This window comes from Eupeodes corollae, chromosome 1, assembly GCF_945859685.1.
Source record: "Eupeodes corollae chromosome 1, idEupCoro1.1, whole genome shotgun sequence".
In the NCBI taxonomy this organism is placed as follows: domain Eukaryota; kingdom Metazoa; phylum Arthropoda; class Insecta; order Diptera; family Syrphidae; genus Eupeodes; species Eupeodes corollae.
In genome coordinates, this window is record NC_079147.1 from 1,256,973 (window position 1) to 1,272,533 (window position 15,561).

The 15,561-nt window shown below is 34.5% G+C and overlaps 1 protein-coding gene across 1 annotated transcript; it reads left to right on the plus strand.

Annotated features, from left to right (window-relative positions):
• Nucleotides 1–4,443: 4,443 nt before the first annotated feature.
• On the plus strand, nt 4,444–14,167 carry LOC129940517 (PHD finger protein 14). Its single transcript, XM_056048882.1, has 10 exons — nt 4,444–4,619; nt 4,836–5,185; nt 10,438–10,904; nt 10,972–11,249; nt 11,316–11,434; nt 11,503–12,954; nt 13,014–13,136; nt 13,200–13,477; nt 13,541–13,649; nt 13,704–14,167. The coding sequence occupies exons 1-10, from the start codon at nt 4,610–4,612 to the stop codon at nt 13,719–13,721; spliced, it is 3,204 nt and encodes a 1,067-aa protein (XP_055904857.1). The 5' UTR covers nt 4,444–4,609; the 3' UTR covers nt 13,722–14,167.
• Nucleotides 14,168–15,561: the final 1,394 nt, after the last annotated feature.

The following is a 15,561-nucleotide window of genomic DNA, read 5'->3' on the forward strand; positions in this document are numbered from 1 at the left end:
AACTCGATTTTCAATTTACATTTTGATTTCTTTTCATTGCACGGAGATGGTAGAGCTTAATCACAGGACGCACAGAACTGGTAACAACCCAAACTGCACTTTGTGCAACTTTAATCAAGTTGAAAACATTTTCCACTTTGTTGATTGGTGCCCAATCTTGCAGGAAATTCGTCGGCTTTATTTTAACAAGAGTTTTCTGTCACTTGGAGAATGTCTAGGTGTTCTGAATGGAGATAACGGTTGGCGTCTACTCATTCAGTTTTTATTAGATGCATATAGAAACATGTACAATAATATATACTAGAATAATAATTCTATTACAATTTTGTTTTAGCTAAACTAAAAGCCTAAATCAAATTGCTAATCATTAAATTCCTTGAGATATCTTTCTTTTTTTTCGTTTTCGCCAAACTAAAAGCCCAAACCGCATTTGAAATTTGCAAATTCTTTATGATCTATGTATCCTTTCTTTTGTTTTAGCCAAACTAAAAGCCCTTAGAACATTTGATTCAATTGTTTAACACATATTGCCATATTTAAATGATTGCTGTTTTTGAAAAACTAAATAATTTTGTTTTAGCTAAACTAAAAGCCCGAATCAGAGTTTGTTTATATTTTTTTTATAAATTTATTTATCTATTGAATTACCTACACCATTAAAACGAATATTTTTTTACCTCTGGCATTATTCTTTTTCTTTTTTCAATTGCTATTTTCTTTATATAACCAAATTTTGTTTACTTTCTCTCACAAAATGTTTAGTTTATAAAAATATACCGGCAGACGGCCCATGAGCCATGCTTGTAATCTTTAGTTTTAAGTTTGTAAATTTTTGAAATAAAAAAATAAAGATGATAATAATAATAATAAATTTTGATTTCTTTTCATTAAATTTTGGGAAACCAGCTGAAGAACTATAAACTCACATTCAAAAACTTTGTTTTGACATTAGATTCTTTCACAACCAATACTTGAAAACTTATCGCAAAGAACCGCAAATCTGCATCTAATTTATATTTATTTTATTCAAACACAGTACAAATAATTACACAAGATACTGTACAAATTATGAATGTTAACAAAGTTCCAAAATTGTTTAGTGACTAAATGTCAGCTGCTTTAATTGCACTTGTATGGATTTCGCAAATATTATTTGAATTTATAAAGTCTATCGAAATATAAACCTGAAAACAATTTCACTTGTTTTTAATTTAAATTTTGTTCACAAGAATTCGGGAAACTTTAGTGGGTTATCAAATTATTACTGCCACTAAAAAAAAAAAAAGATTTATAAACTTAAACGGTTAAGGCCCAACTATAATAGGCATAAGCTAGCATATGCGCGCATAAGTAAACGTGCGAATACAAATAATCTCAATACGAGTGAACATAATGAAGTCTAGCTCCGTTTCGTTCAATTTTTCTCAGTGTCGTTAACTTAAGCAAGAGCGATCCCAGTCGCTCGCCGCATAAGTAAAATCCGACATGTGGATACGTGATCAAAATTGTATAATGGCTATCCGCAGTAATTTCACAAACTTAAGTGAATTTTCGTTTTGTTTTTGACGTAAGCTTATGTTTGCTTATGCCTATTATAGTAGAGCCTTTATAACTTCTTCTCCTCCAAAAATGCACTCTTTTGTTGGCCTTGTGACAAGAGGCAGAACCGTGAATAAACACTAAGGACCAATAATAAATCGCTAAACACGTGTTTAGGTATCGTTGAGTTACATTTTAACAGCGAGTTAATTTGCGTGTATACTAATGACCAAAATAAACACGTCTTTTACTAATAAGCCTTCTATTACAATATCTACTACATTTTCTGTCAAAAAGACAGCATTGAATTGACATTAGTAAATTTTGCAAACTTAAACAAAAAAAATATTTGTTTAAAATTAAATTATACAATATTTAAATTAAAATTATTGACAGGTCGAAATAATGAATGGTTCCAAATTTTTGAAAGAAAAATAAGAACAAACAAATTTTTGAGGAACAATTATTTATTAATGACTTTTTAAAAAAGGAACATACGCTGGTTCATGTTTTAAAACTAAATTAAATACTTATTCTACTTAAAATGCTTCAAAGAAAATCACAAAAAAAATAATGTCCAGTTCGTGCTCCAAAAAAAAACATAATGCTTATAAACTAATTTTAAAATAGTTCTTATGTACTTATCACTAAATACAAAAATACTTCTATACTTCTATACTACTTATGTTAAAACATAATATTAATGACTCTTGGTATGATTCAGTTATATTTTACATACAATCTATCTACCAATCAAATTCCAGTGAAGGAAATGAAGCTAAATTCATTTAAAGGGACAATTCTCGTCCATTGGCAGATAACTTATCCATACAATTCAGGTTCTGGTGGATTTAATGGGGTGGTATTTTTTCTTTGCGATATAAACAAATATTTTAAAAACAATTGCAAATCATATGGAGAAAATATTTTACTTCTCATAATAATCATCAAGCCATATTGCATCGCAATCAAATTCTGCGGTATCTTCAACAAAATTCAGAGTGAAAATTTCAGCAATTTCATAATCGATCTCAGAAGCTTTTCCACCACCGGTCTCCTTCTGAGATCGATGGAATTGACTTAAATTGGTCCACGCCTCCTGCTTGCAGCGCCAGCGGCTCCAATGGGCCCTTACTTGTTTCGGCTACAATTCAAAGCCACTTGCCTGAAACGGTTCAGCAATATTTTGCCAGGCTATTGCTTTGGCTTTTAAATTATTTAGCTTAGAATCTATAACATACGAAAATGGTCTAGCTGCTTCATTGCCATCGTAAAATTTTACGATCTGCTCCGTTTTAAATTTTGTTTTTCAGCCATTTATAATATGATGGATATTTATTAGAATAAAATCATAATTATATATTAAAACAAGTATTATTCGACTTTTTTATGAAATATTGCCACGAACAATTAGCAGACAACAATCACAGCAAATCTCAAATCTTGTGACCTTAAAAGTATTTGTGCATTTACTGTCAAAATGACAGTACAAACCATGGAGTTTAATTTAACTCTCCGTTTATAGTTAAGTTTCCCAACAATAAAAATTAACTGGGCGTTAGTCCTTAACCTAACTATTAAAATGTTAATTGGTATTGCAAAATATTTAAAACCCAGTTAAGTATTTAAGTGAGCTTTAGGTTTGATTATTGGGAAGGCACTAAGTCTGGAAATAAACCCACAATTTGTGACAACATTTTTGGCCTAAGGACCTTTGTGTACTAGAACAGAAATTACGTTTTTTTTGTTTGGTGGCGTAATAGTCACTGACTGCAGCTGTTATGTTGAAAATCACGGATTAAAACAAATTGCAAAAACAGTCTATATGAAGATCAAAGTCCTCTATAGCCATGCAATTCATATTTTTTCATCCATATTACAAATAAAACAATTTAAATAAATGATTTTTTCATAAATAGTCTTTTTAAAACTTAGAGCACACAATTAACAAAATTAAGTCTAAATGTTTATCATTATCGAAAATCCCCTGAACTGCTGCAGTATGCATCCCAGCACAAGCACTTATTGGACTTAGTATCGAGTTTTCTTTGCTTTTCGCTCAGAATGTCAGTTTTGTAAATATGTGTACAAAATCTATAAATCTATCTTCGTGAGATTATACTAGAGCGGCACCTAGTGGCTATGTCGACATTACCTCGTGCACTTTTTTATACAAAACTTCCAACGCCACCTTGAGGCCACGAACGTAAATATAAACGTTCCATGATAATACTAAAGATTTAATATACAAAGATGTTAGCCCGGTATTGTAAAACCTGACTTCCTCCTAGCTTAAAGTTACTTCAAATTATTAGTTTTGCAAGAGAGCGAATCATCGAAATGGATAAACCAAAAGCGAAAAGTGTAAGTCAATTAAATTGACAATTCAATTTGTGAAGCAAAATCCTTCTTTGTATGCCAAGATTGCATGTTTTTCAAGCCTTGAAATAAGAGACGGGTTTTTAAAATTTATTATTAGTTCATTTCCAACAAAACAACATTACAGAAAGAATAGTTCAACCACTTTTGAGGAGGCTTTTGAATGAAAATGAGAATCGACTTGTAGTCCCTATCTGGAATGATACGGTAAGTATGAATTGAGCTAATTACCATACGTTTAAATTTCTGTTGAACTAGAACCTCCAAATTTCAGTAGTATAAACCACAGTAAGAAAATTTAATATTTAAGAATCATGCATTTAATTAATGAATTTTAGTCTTTTTATAATATTAAACCTCCATAAACAAGTTATCTTAGAGTTACCTAGTGAGCGACTGACCTAAGCTACCAAGTGGATATATGTCCTTAAACAGTATCTCTTAAACTGTAAACTTACAACACTTCTATACAATCGTGGTTAAGGAAACTTTTTTGACATTTTGTTTTTCACTTTTCGGTGGATGTGAAGTGTATTGAAATAAAAAACTTGTCTCTCAAAATCGGGAAAATATTTTTCTGGTCGTGTTAAAGTACAATTTTATAAAAATAACTATCAATTAGAATTGCAAAACAATGAGAACCTTGTAAATCGCATATATCACAATCGTTTGAAGATACTTTTGTGTAAAAATGGGCCCGCGTAAGTGGACTTATTTGAAATATTAATTCTGGTTTGCCTGGTCTCTAGGTTATGTGTGTGGTTATGTGGGGGATGCGGCGGGTGACAGGAGGCGGCTTCTAAAAGACCCTTCCCCGGCATAAAGACCATTTTCAATTCAATAAAGCGACTCTGTCAAAAATCCACCCTGGCGGCATTTGCAAAAAAATAACAATTTTCAATAAAACGTATTTTTAGCTAACAATCGCATGAAGTCTCGTGTGCCCAAGATGACCACCCAGACTCTACTCGACTTCGATCTGGGAGAGAGTTCGTCCGACAGTGATTTCCGGATTGAGGACCACGCCGAGAGTGATGACGATTTCTCGGATGGGTCCAAAGACAAGGAGAGCAATCAGGGAGGTGATGGGAACTCGAATTCGAGCTCCGATGATGATGATGACGATAGTTCAGGAGATGGAAGCGAATCCAGCTGCTCCGACTTGAAACACCTCTTTGAAGATGCCGAGTTAAAACCCCCAAAGGTTGAGACTAAGATCAAGGATGCTCTGACAAAAGTTATCACTTCAGCTTCTCTAAAAGACAAGGTAAGCAGAATTTACCTTTTTTTAAGTTCATGATTCTATTAGTTTGTTCCTTAAATTGGGTTCCACTACGATTTGTTATTAAACAAATTTATATCATGTTTTGGTAATTTTTGGAATAAGTTAATTAAAACAAATCTTCATTATTATCAGAAAACACAGGTCACACCTGTGACCGAGAAATAAGGATAATTATTTTTCTTTAAATTTATACGTAATGATATTTCACGTTCCAAATAAAAACTACAAAATATTGCTTGAGAATTAAAAACAAAAGCTGGATTAATAAATAAGAACGCACTGCTCATAGACATCTTACAAACAAATGATTACAAAATTAAATTCCTTACAATAAAATTGAAAATTGGCGCTTTCTGTATACAAAAATATTTGCAAATAATTTTCCAAATATCAATTGAAATACAAGAGAAGTTATTTGTAACATTTCTTAAAAATATTCGTCTTTTCCTGCCTATTGCTCACGTAATACTTGAAACGCTTAGACCTATAGCATTAATTTGTTAATATAAAGTATGAGATTTAAGCAGTTTTACTAAAACTGCCAAGTTTTCCATGTAAGAGGCTGTAACCATTACTAATAATAGTCACTTTCGATCTGCTTATACAGAACTCAATACTGGGTTTGATTGTGATATTAAAAAAAGTGTCGTTTTTTTAACAAGAAATCAATGAATGTTCCAAGCACGATTTACTTTTTATATGCTTGGATTTAGTTTTTCAGGTTGATCAACAATTTTTTCAATACCGAGACATCAAAAACTTAACACATGTGACTTAGTGCGTGATTTTGACTGCGAAGAATGGAACTCACTGTACCATATGCAAAATGTAAATAATCAAGTCAGGTTTTTACCGCAAATCGTCAATCAGCTTTTTGAGAGGCAGGTTCCTATTAAAACCCTTATCGCTAGGCATACGGCTCCACCTTGGCTGAATAGCGACATCTCTGCTCTGATGTCACGACGAGATGCCGTCGTTACAAACTGGAGCACTTCCACAAATTGTATAAACGTTGCTTCACCCGTTCATTCCCATACTGAGGAGGAACCAACTGCTATCAACAGCTCTCTGAATTTTATAAGAATACAAGAAGTAAACATTGTAGAAACAATAATATCTTAAGTAAATAAGTTCTTGACACTACTGCTTCCATATATACTGCGCTATATAACCTACATATTAAACACCATATTGACTACTTCCGAGTGTCCTTTAGAATGAAAAAAAGCTAAGATTATTCCCATACCCAAAAAGCAAACAGGTACTGCAACAGAATTTAGGCCGATTGCCATTCTTCCGTTACTTTCGAAGGTGTTTGAAAAAACTATTCTGGGCAGATCCAAAAATACCTTACAATCAACAAACTGTTAAGTACCTATCAGTCTGGTTTTCGACCTAAGCGCAGTTTACTTACATTTTGTAACTGATAAAATAAGAATGGCAATGGACAGTGATCATGTTAATTGCTAAAACTGTTAGATTATTCAAAGGCTTTCGATACTGTTAACCACTTAATTCTGTGTAGAAAGTTGCGAATTAACTTTGGGTTTTTTTTAGAGTCCTGTAAGCTTGTTCTTTCGTATCTCAACGGAAGGCAACAATACGTGGTGGCCAATAGATACAAATCCACATTACTCAATGCTTTGAGTGGAGTGCCACGGGTGAATTTATTGTTTCCGAAATCATTATAAATTCCTCTTTTGTAATTCCAGAACTACAATGGTTTTATTTATTTAACAATTAAGAGTGATTACTTATTTTTTGTATATACTAAAAATGCTACATATGGGTTAGAATAGATAGAAGATCCGATTCATCTCTTAATTTTCTTCGTAACCGAATTAATTGTTTTTATTTTTGAGTTTTTATTTTCATTTTGTAACAAAACTAAACTACACCGAAACTTTTTTACTTCAATTTGCTTAATTATCAATGGAAATTATTAGCAGACGATACCTACTTAGCTATCGTGCAAACACTATATTTTTGACGATATCGCTTTGGCGATTACCGTCTTACGTGAAGTTTTACGGAATGACCCTGATTATCTATACGGTATGCTGATTCATTCATAAGGGTCCTTTGCTTTCATATTACCCCGATATGTTCTAAATACTGAGCGTCAATTTTGTATTCATAATGTAAGCCTTTGGAACTCTGCCAATCGCTATGAGAAGAATGAAAAGCATAAGTAGATTTAATTTTCAACTATTTGGCAAATAATTGATGTTAAATTTCCTTTTCTTTATATAAATATGTACATAGAATTCTTAGGTATATAATTTTTATTTTAATCCTGAAATTAATGTAAACGCTTGCAACACTTTATAAGACTCATGTCCTACCTTGTATGCGATTTTTGAAATAAATAAAATACAAAAATACAAATGTTTATTTCATTGTAAAGTAAAAAACAATTGAAAACAATATCAGCCAAATTCTGTATTAAATGTCTTGAATTTATTTTAAAGCATCGGCATACCACTTTTATCTTTCAATTGGCCCTAAAAGAAATGTTTAAATTTAAAATCATTATTTTCCATTTCCGACCATACAAATTTATTGCAAACCGTATAAGCAAAAAGCTCTAGTCACAACGCCAGCCCAAAATCCGCACTAAACATGTATGTGTTGGGAATGGAGAAGTTTTTTAACAATCGTTTGACGAAAAAACGACAAACCTGTTTCATTGCAGCGGCAATACTCTCAGTTATCCTACCTTTTTGTAATGCATTATAACAATTTTGTTATATAGTGCGCTATTTAAAATAAAATACTTTTATTGGAAAAGCTAAGCCAATAATAAGAATATCATAATGCTTCCCTTAAAAATTGTTATCTTCAATTATAAAAGTCTTCTTTTTTATTCCTTTAAGAAAGTATTTTTTAAAATCTATTTTAACAATTTTGAAGTGTATTCCATAAAAGTAATTGTATAGAATAGAAACGATAGTTTAGACTTTTGATCAACACCTTTTTTAGGCAACATGACCTATTTTTCCATACTTCTAGTATTTAGTATTTATCATCTACAATTTTTCATCAATACATATTTCTAACAGATTCTTAGTTTTGAAAACTTCCGGATACATATTATTATGAGGTTGAATAGTTTATTACCCCCAGATATTGACCAGATATTGGATCACTTGAACTTTAATTTTGAGAAGGTTCCCATAAAATGGGTTTTAATCTTAATGGCCTCTAAGGAGCATATAAATTTAAAGGTTGCATACGTTTTATTTCAAGCAATTACAAGAGAAACTATATATAACTATATGAAGACAATGTTCATAGGGATTCCGATCATAAGAATCATACCAAGGAAGACCCTTTAGGACAAACCGAATGAAATTATGTTAAATTGATTCAATACGTTTTCTGTGAATTTCGTAATAGCGAATCCATACCTGCGAAGCATATTCAAGATGAGGACGAACATGGTAATTTTACAAAGAAAGAGAAACATAGGGATCATTGAACTCCTTTGCCCAGCGTTTTATAAAACCAAGCATAGAACTTGCTTTATTAACAATAAAATTAATGTGATGTGTAAATTCTAAGTAGGAACAGAAAGGAACACCTAAATTATTAAATGTGGAGACGCGACAGATTTTTTGCTGTGATATACAATAGTCAAATACTACTGATTAGTTTTTTTAGTAAAAGTTATCGTCTGGCAGAGTAAAAGGCTATTTTTCCCACACAAAAATGTGAAACTATCAATGTCGGCTTGTAAAAAAATACGATCATGGGTGGACTTTATTATTTTGAAAATCTTCTTATCGTCGGGAAAAATGGGAAGTTCACTTGAGCGTAGACATGAGGATACATCGTTAATAGACAGGATGAACAGAAAAGGGCCAAGATATTTCTCTGGGGAATACCAGATTAAGCAACAAAAGGTCAGAATGCCAATTTCTAAATTTGACCTCATAAGTTTTGTTTTCAAGGTATGATTTAATCCAAGCTGAGAAAAATGGTGGAAAACCAAGAGCCTTAAGTTTAAATAAAATAATTCCGTGCCTAAGTTGGTCAAAAGCTTTAGAAAAGTCAGTGTATACACAGTCAACTTCATAACCTTTTTCTAAAGCGTTTGAACATATGTATGAGAATGTAAAAAGATTTGTGTAAGTTGATCTTTTTTCACAAAACTATGTTGCTGTTCGCAAATGATATTTTTACTAAAAAATGCTACACTCTCACAAATAACTTGTTCAATCACTTTAGAAATGCAAGAAAGCTTTGCCTGTATTTGCCTATATCCGACTTGTTACCTTTCTTGAAAAGAAATGACTACTTCCATATACTGGGAAATTTGCCTATTTTTAGAGAAAGTTTAAATAAGAACGTAAAGGGTTCACCTAAGGCATTACCACACTTTTTTGATACTAACGGGGGAATACCACCGGGGCCGACTGAACAGTCATCATTCAACGTAGATAAAAAATCAAGGATCGTACTGTGTAGCACAGGTATGTGACTACAGCTAGTTTGCGAAAAGAATTGAAGATTATGAAAATATACTTCATCAACCTCTTCAAAGCTTTTAACAAAAGACTCACGGAAATTTGTTGCGAAAGCGTTACAGATATCAACAGTTTTATGTAATGAAAGGTTCTTGTAAGATAAGTTAACTGGAATGTCATATGATGTTTTCTTCGAGTTTACAAAATTCCAAAATTTTTTATGATTCTCTTTCAAAGAGGTGCCCATATCATTAATATAACAAGCATACTTAAAATTAGAAAAAGACTTAAATTGGTTTTCAACATAAAAAAAGAAGTTGATTGGAGATAGAGTTTTGAGATAGGTTTTCCATTCCTTATTTCTTTTGTTACACAGTAAACGGAATTCTTCAAAATCATAAAAGCGCACCCATCTTGATTGAGCTGCAGATCATTTAAAACAAACCATCTTGAAAAATTTCTTGATCATTTTGCAAATAAGATACGATTACAAAGGAATTTATAAACTCATCCGCAAATGTAAAGCAATGACAAATTTGAAGAATATTTATTTTATATATAATAGGGTTTAAAGAAGGGAAAAGGTAAAATTTTACATTTGGAATAGAACAGATCTCTAGATTTCTGCTATTCATGACTCAAAAGCAATGTTACCACAAAATGTACATATTTTCATTATTTAAGTTATTTTTATTATTATATATTTTATACTCTTTTTAAAAATTGAATTTTTAATAATTTTTTGTTATTTCTTTTGACTTACAGTTACCCACTAAACCAATTTGTTGCGTTTGCTTGGGCGATCGAAGTGATGATACCAACGAAGTTATCGAGTGTGACAGCTGTGGAGTTTCTGTTCATGAGGGTTGCTACGGTGTAAGTGACACAGCCAGTGTGTCCAGCACAACATCATCTTGCTCAACCGAACCATGGTTTTGTGAAGCATGCCGCGCTGGAGTTACGAATCCTTCGTGCGAGCTTTGTCCAAATAAAGGTGGCATATTCAAGGAAACAGATGTAGGCAAATGGGTACATCTGGTGTGTGCCCTTTATGTCCCGGGAGTGGCCTTCGGAGAAGTAGATCAACTTTCTTCGGTGACACTCTTCGAAATGCAGTACAGTAAGTGGGGAGCCAAAACCTGCACGCTTTGTGAAAATGAGCGTTTCTCTAGGACTGGCGTTTGTATTGGTTGTGATGCTGGCATGTGCAAAACATTTTTCCATGTCACTTGGTAAATGGGAATTTAACAATTTTAATTAATAATATTTAATAAATGACTCGTTTATGAATAATTATAGTGCACAGGCCGCGGGATTTTTATCCGAAGCACATTCGGAGGAAGCAGATCACGCGGACCCCTTCTACGCACACTGCAAAGTGCATTCGGACAAAACTATGATAAAACATCGAAAAAGGCATTTCAACTCCATAAAACTGGTAATGGAGCACAAGAATCTGGAAAAGCAAGAACACAAAAACGATAATCCAACACCAGGTCAAGTAAGAATTCAGAGAAAGTTGGCCAAGTATCAAAACAAATACCGCAACAATAAACATCTGAAAATAGAACCATGGGGTAAGTTTGTTGCTTTTTTAATCAGATCATTTATCGTTGTTTCACGTTTCGTTGTTTTTTATCAAGTTCCGACTCAAAAGATATCAAGATTACTCACCACCAGCGCCACTGCGTGCAACCGCCTCCTTATGAAGGCTGAAATAATGGATGTTGATATAGCCGCATTAGAATTACAAGAAGCTCAGGTATAGAAGAAAAATTGCTTCGTGTCATCGTCGTTAATGAAACCTTTTCTTGTGTTTTATTTCTATAGATCTCAGCCCTTACAGACATTCGAAAGAAGTGGCATATAGCGCCAGCATTTAGTGTGGAATTTATAGGCTATTATCTAGATCGAATTTCACGCATTAAAGAACTCAAAGGCAATTTAGAGCAGATGATTGACGCGAACACTAATCTTTTGGGGGACCAACAGAGTCTCCGCGATGAGTACGATTTGAAGGTGAAATCGAATGCTGATTTGAAATCAAAGCACGAAGCATTGCAGGCCAGTGTTCGTGAAATGCACAAACAGATAGAATCACTATGTCCAAGCAAAACAATGCCAACTTTAGAAAACATCGGGCGACAGGTAGCGGCACCAAGTCCTATAGTGACTCCGCCTTCCCGTCCAATGTCCGTACCAACAGCAGCTGCCCTCAAAATGGGAGTTGGTTTCCCACTGGCACATCTTCCTGGAATAAAGGATGACACAGGTCGTGTATTAAGCACCCAATCACAGAACAAGACGGCTCTGGTACACGAGTGTGGTATATGCAAACGCTGCAATGACCAGCATTTGCTAGCCAAGTGTGATACCTGCCATTTCCACTACCACTTAGGATGCTTAAACCCACCACTCACACGTCACCCCAAAAAATCAAAGCTCTATGGTTGGCAGTGTTCCGAATGTGATAAGTCCGAAGACTCCGATGCGGTCCCGGACATGCCTAAGGGACCAAGAAAATCACGTACGCGCTTCAGTAAAGACGGAACGATTGTGCCGGCCGATCCAAATCTCTCCAGCTCAAATCCCGAAACAAGCATGTCCCCAAAATCAATTTCACCCGTCAAGAGAAGATCAACCGATACAAGCATTCGGATGGGGCCAAAAAGATCATCATTAGAATTCACTCAGAATGGAAAATCTCTCGCTTCTCTCCCAGCACCCAAACCCCTGCGAAAATCTCTCGATGCACCCAAGAAAATAGAGGATACAATCAATGCCGCAAAAAGACCCCGATCCAAAATAATAGACTACAGTCCCCTGATAACACACAATCCACAAGTTGTTCTCGAGGATGCTTTGAAATCAGTGTCTGTGAAAAAGTTCGCATCTATATCGAATTTTCCAGAATTTTCCGAAGCAGTGAGCGAAGCACAAAAGAATTCAGCGAAAGAAGATCCATTGGCCACGACTTCAGAGGATGCAAAGTTACTGTCTAAAGGTGCTCTGGATTTGAGTTCAGTTCAAGCCCTAACTACCAGTCAAAGCACAAGTGCTAGCGCATTAACTAGCCTCGATAGCTCTATTGGCTTTGAAACAGGCAAAGAGTTCCACAACAAAAACCGCAAGAAGCGCAGCAAAGATAAACACAAAAGCAAGTATTCGTCGGACAACGAAAAGTCCCCATCGAAGGAGCACAAGCGAAAACGTAAAAAGAAGAACCACGACAATGAAAACCCCAATGACAATGAGCCAGCTATTCCTAAAATTAAAATTAAAGTGAGTAATATTTTTTCATTTTTAAAAATTTAAATTAATTTAAAATTATTATTTTTTAGTTCAAAACATTGCCACTACCAGGGGAGGTAGCACCAGAAGCACACTTTTTTTATGTTTCTGCCGATATGGTGCGTTCGCGACCAACATCTGTTGAAACTGTAGAAGATTTAACACTTAATGCGGTAAAACTTTTCTATTTTTATAATACATATTTTTTCAATTTGAATTTGTGTCTTTATGTTCAGGATGATAATTCACAGAATAATATTTCGGCATCACCTGAAGTTGTGAAATCATCACCTGAAGTTACAAAAACTCCTGTTAAAACGCCCAGTAAAATAGCACAAAGTTTAACGTCAAGCACAAAAGTAGTTCCACCTCCTGCCGTCCGCCAAGTATCACCGCGAAAGGCTAACAAAAGGACTTCCCTAAGCTTGTCTTCGTCATCGAGTTCGCAGCATCCGCCGAAAGATGTTATATGTGATGTTTGTAAAGAATCAGGAACACCACAGAATCTTGTCTTGTAAGTATTGAACTCAAACTAAAAACTATTCAAACGCAACTGACCATAATTCTTTTTAAACAGTTGTGACGAATGCCGTAAAAACTATCATTTTACATGTCTTGATCCACCGCTTAAGAAAACACCCAAACGCAGAGGTTATTCCTGGCACTGCGCAGATTGTGATCCAACTGTAAGTTTTTAGTTTTACATCAATAAACATTTGGTTACTATTTTTCATTTGCAGGATGTTGAAACAACGTAATCATGTACAAAGAGACACTAAGAAAAAGCTATAAGTTAGAATATAAAATTCATCACTCCTACAAAAACCATAACAAAAATTAAAAAAAAAAAAACATTTAAAAATTTAACAAACAATTCATAAAGCTTGAGGAGCAAATCAGAAATTCGAAATAAGTCGGATTAAATTGTGTATTTAGTATTAAATAAATTTTTTAGTTTCCATATTAATTTCTACAAGATTGCAAGAACTAAATTTTTGATTCTAATTTTATCTGAACCTATTTATTTTTTTGATAAATCGTACATCGTGTATCACAGAATTATATTTATTTCTATAAAACTTCGAATGTATTTGCTTCAAAACAATAAAAAGTTGTCCCTGTAAATCTGTGTAAAAATGAATTTATTGTTCAAATTTAACGGTAAATATAAATAAAACTAAAACTGTCAGTATTTAAACATGTATTTTTTTGTTTTAAGAACATATTTTTTGGTAATACTCTTTTATGAAAACCTCGGGTTTTATCATCATCATATAACTCAAAGAGCTGCATCGATTTTTATGAGTCTACGATTGAAGGTGAAGATGACTTTGTATTTCAGAATCATAAACTTTCATCAAGGCAAGCGTCTTCAAACCAAATTGACCACTTCAAGATTAGTCGGCGCTTTAGAAGCAGTCTCTTAGATGTCCGAAACAGAAGAGGCGCCGACATGGGACTTGCCCTTGATCACCACTTAATGATAGCTATCCTAAAAATGCGTACAGCTACAGTTCGTAGATCCAACGGAATAACACGAGCCCCTAAATTCAACATCGCCAGACCACTACCCGTCAACAATTCAGGGACCACCTGTCTCACGAAATGAGAACAATCAGCAGCACAGTACATGACGGCTTCGAACACAATTGCAATTTCAGGTGCTGACAGAATAGTCGGTCGGAAAGAAGGAAGCAACAACACTTGGTTTTAGAAGAATCTTGGGCAGGGATCGAACGCAAACAGTTAAGAGCTCGAATAACTGGTGCACAAGGGGAAGAAAGAAATGAGCTGGAGTCCTCGTACCACTTGAAAAAGAGATAGGTTCACCGCAGTGAACACCGTGACAAGCGTAACTACATCAATGCATTGGCGCAAGAAGCAGAAGATGCTGCAAACAGGTGCAACAGCAGGACCGTACAGAATAACCAAAGAGCTGACCGGTACACAAAGCAACACCTGGTGAAAGAAGAAGTGATAAGTTCGGTGGATGAGCAAATCAAAAGATGGTGAGAACACTTTTTCTCGGTTTTAAACCGAATGTATGCAGACAACGTGCAGCCAATGCCTTCTGAAGCGCCTAAACAAACTTATCCCAATTAAAGCACTTAAGAACAACAAATCGGTAGGACTTTATGAAATTCCCACAGAGCTTTTGCAAGCAGAGCCAACGGCATCAAGCGAACTGATTTATCCGCTCATAAAAGAAGCCTGGACCACCGAAAGCTTCCCCGATGAGTGGAAAAACGGAATTATCGTCAAGCTCCCAAAAAAAGGAATCTGCGTTCTACCTGCCGTTGCCAAAATAATAGCAAAAGTCATACTGGAACGCATCAGGGAACACCTTGAGGCCACACTCGATGCCGAACAAACAGGATCCTCCTGTATTGATCATATCAACACCCTGCGGATTTGAACAATACGTTGAATATACATCACTACTACACCTGCTGTTCTTCGACTTCGAGAAGGCCTTTGATAGCGTTAAAAGGGAGTATATCTGGTTAGCTTTACAGAGGAGAGACATCCCAGAAAAACTAATGAGGTACTTTATAGAAGGACGGGCCAGGAACCTATAGACTCTATAATGCGAAGGCG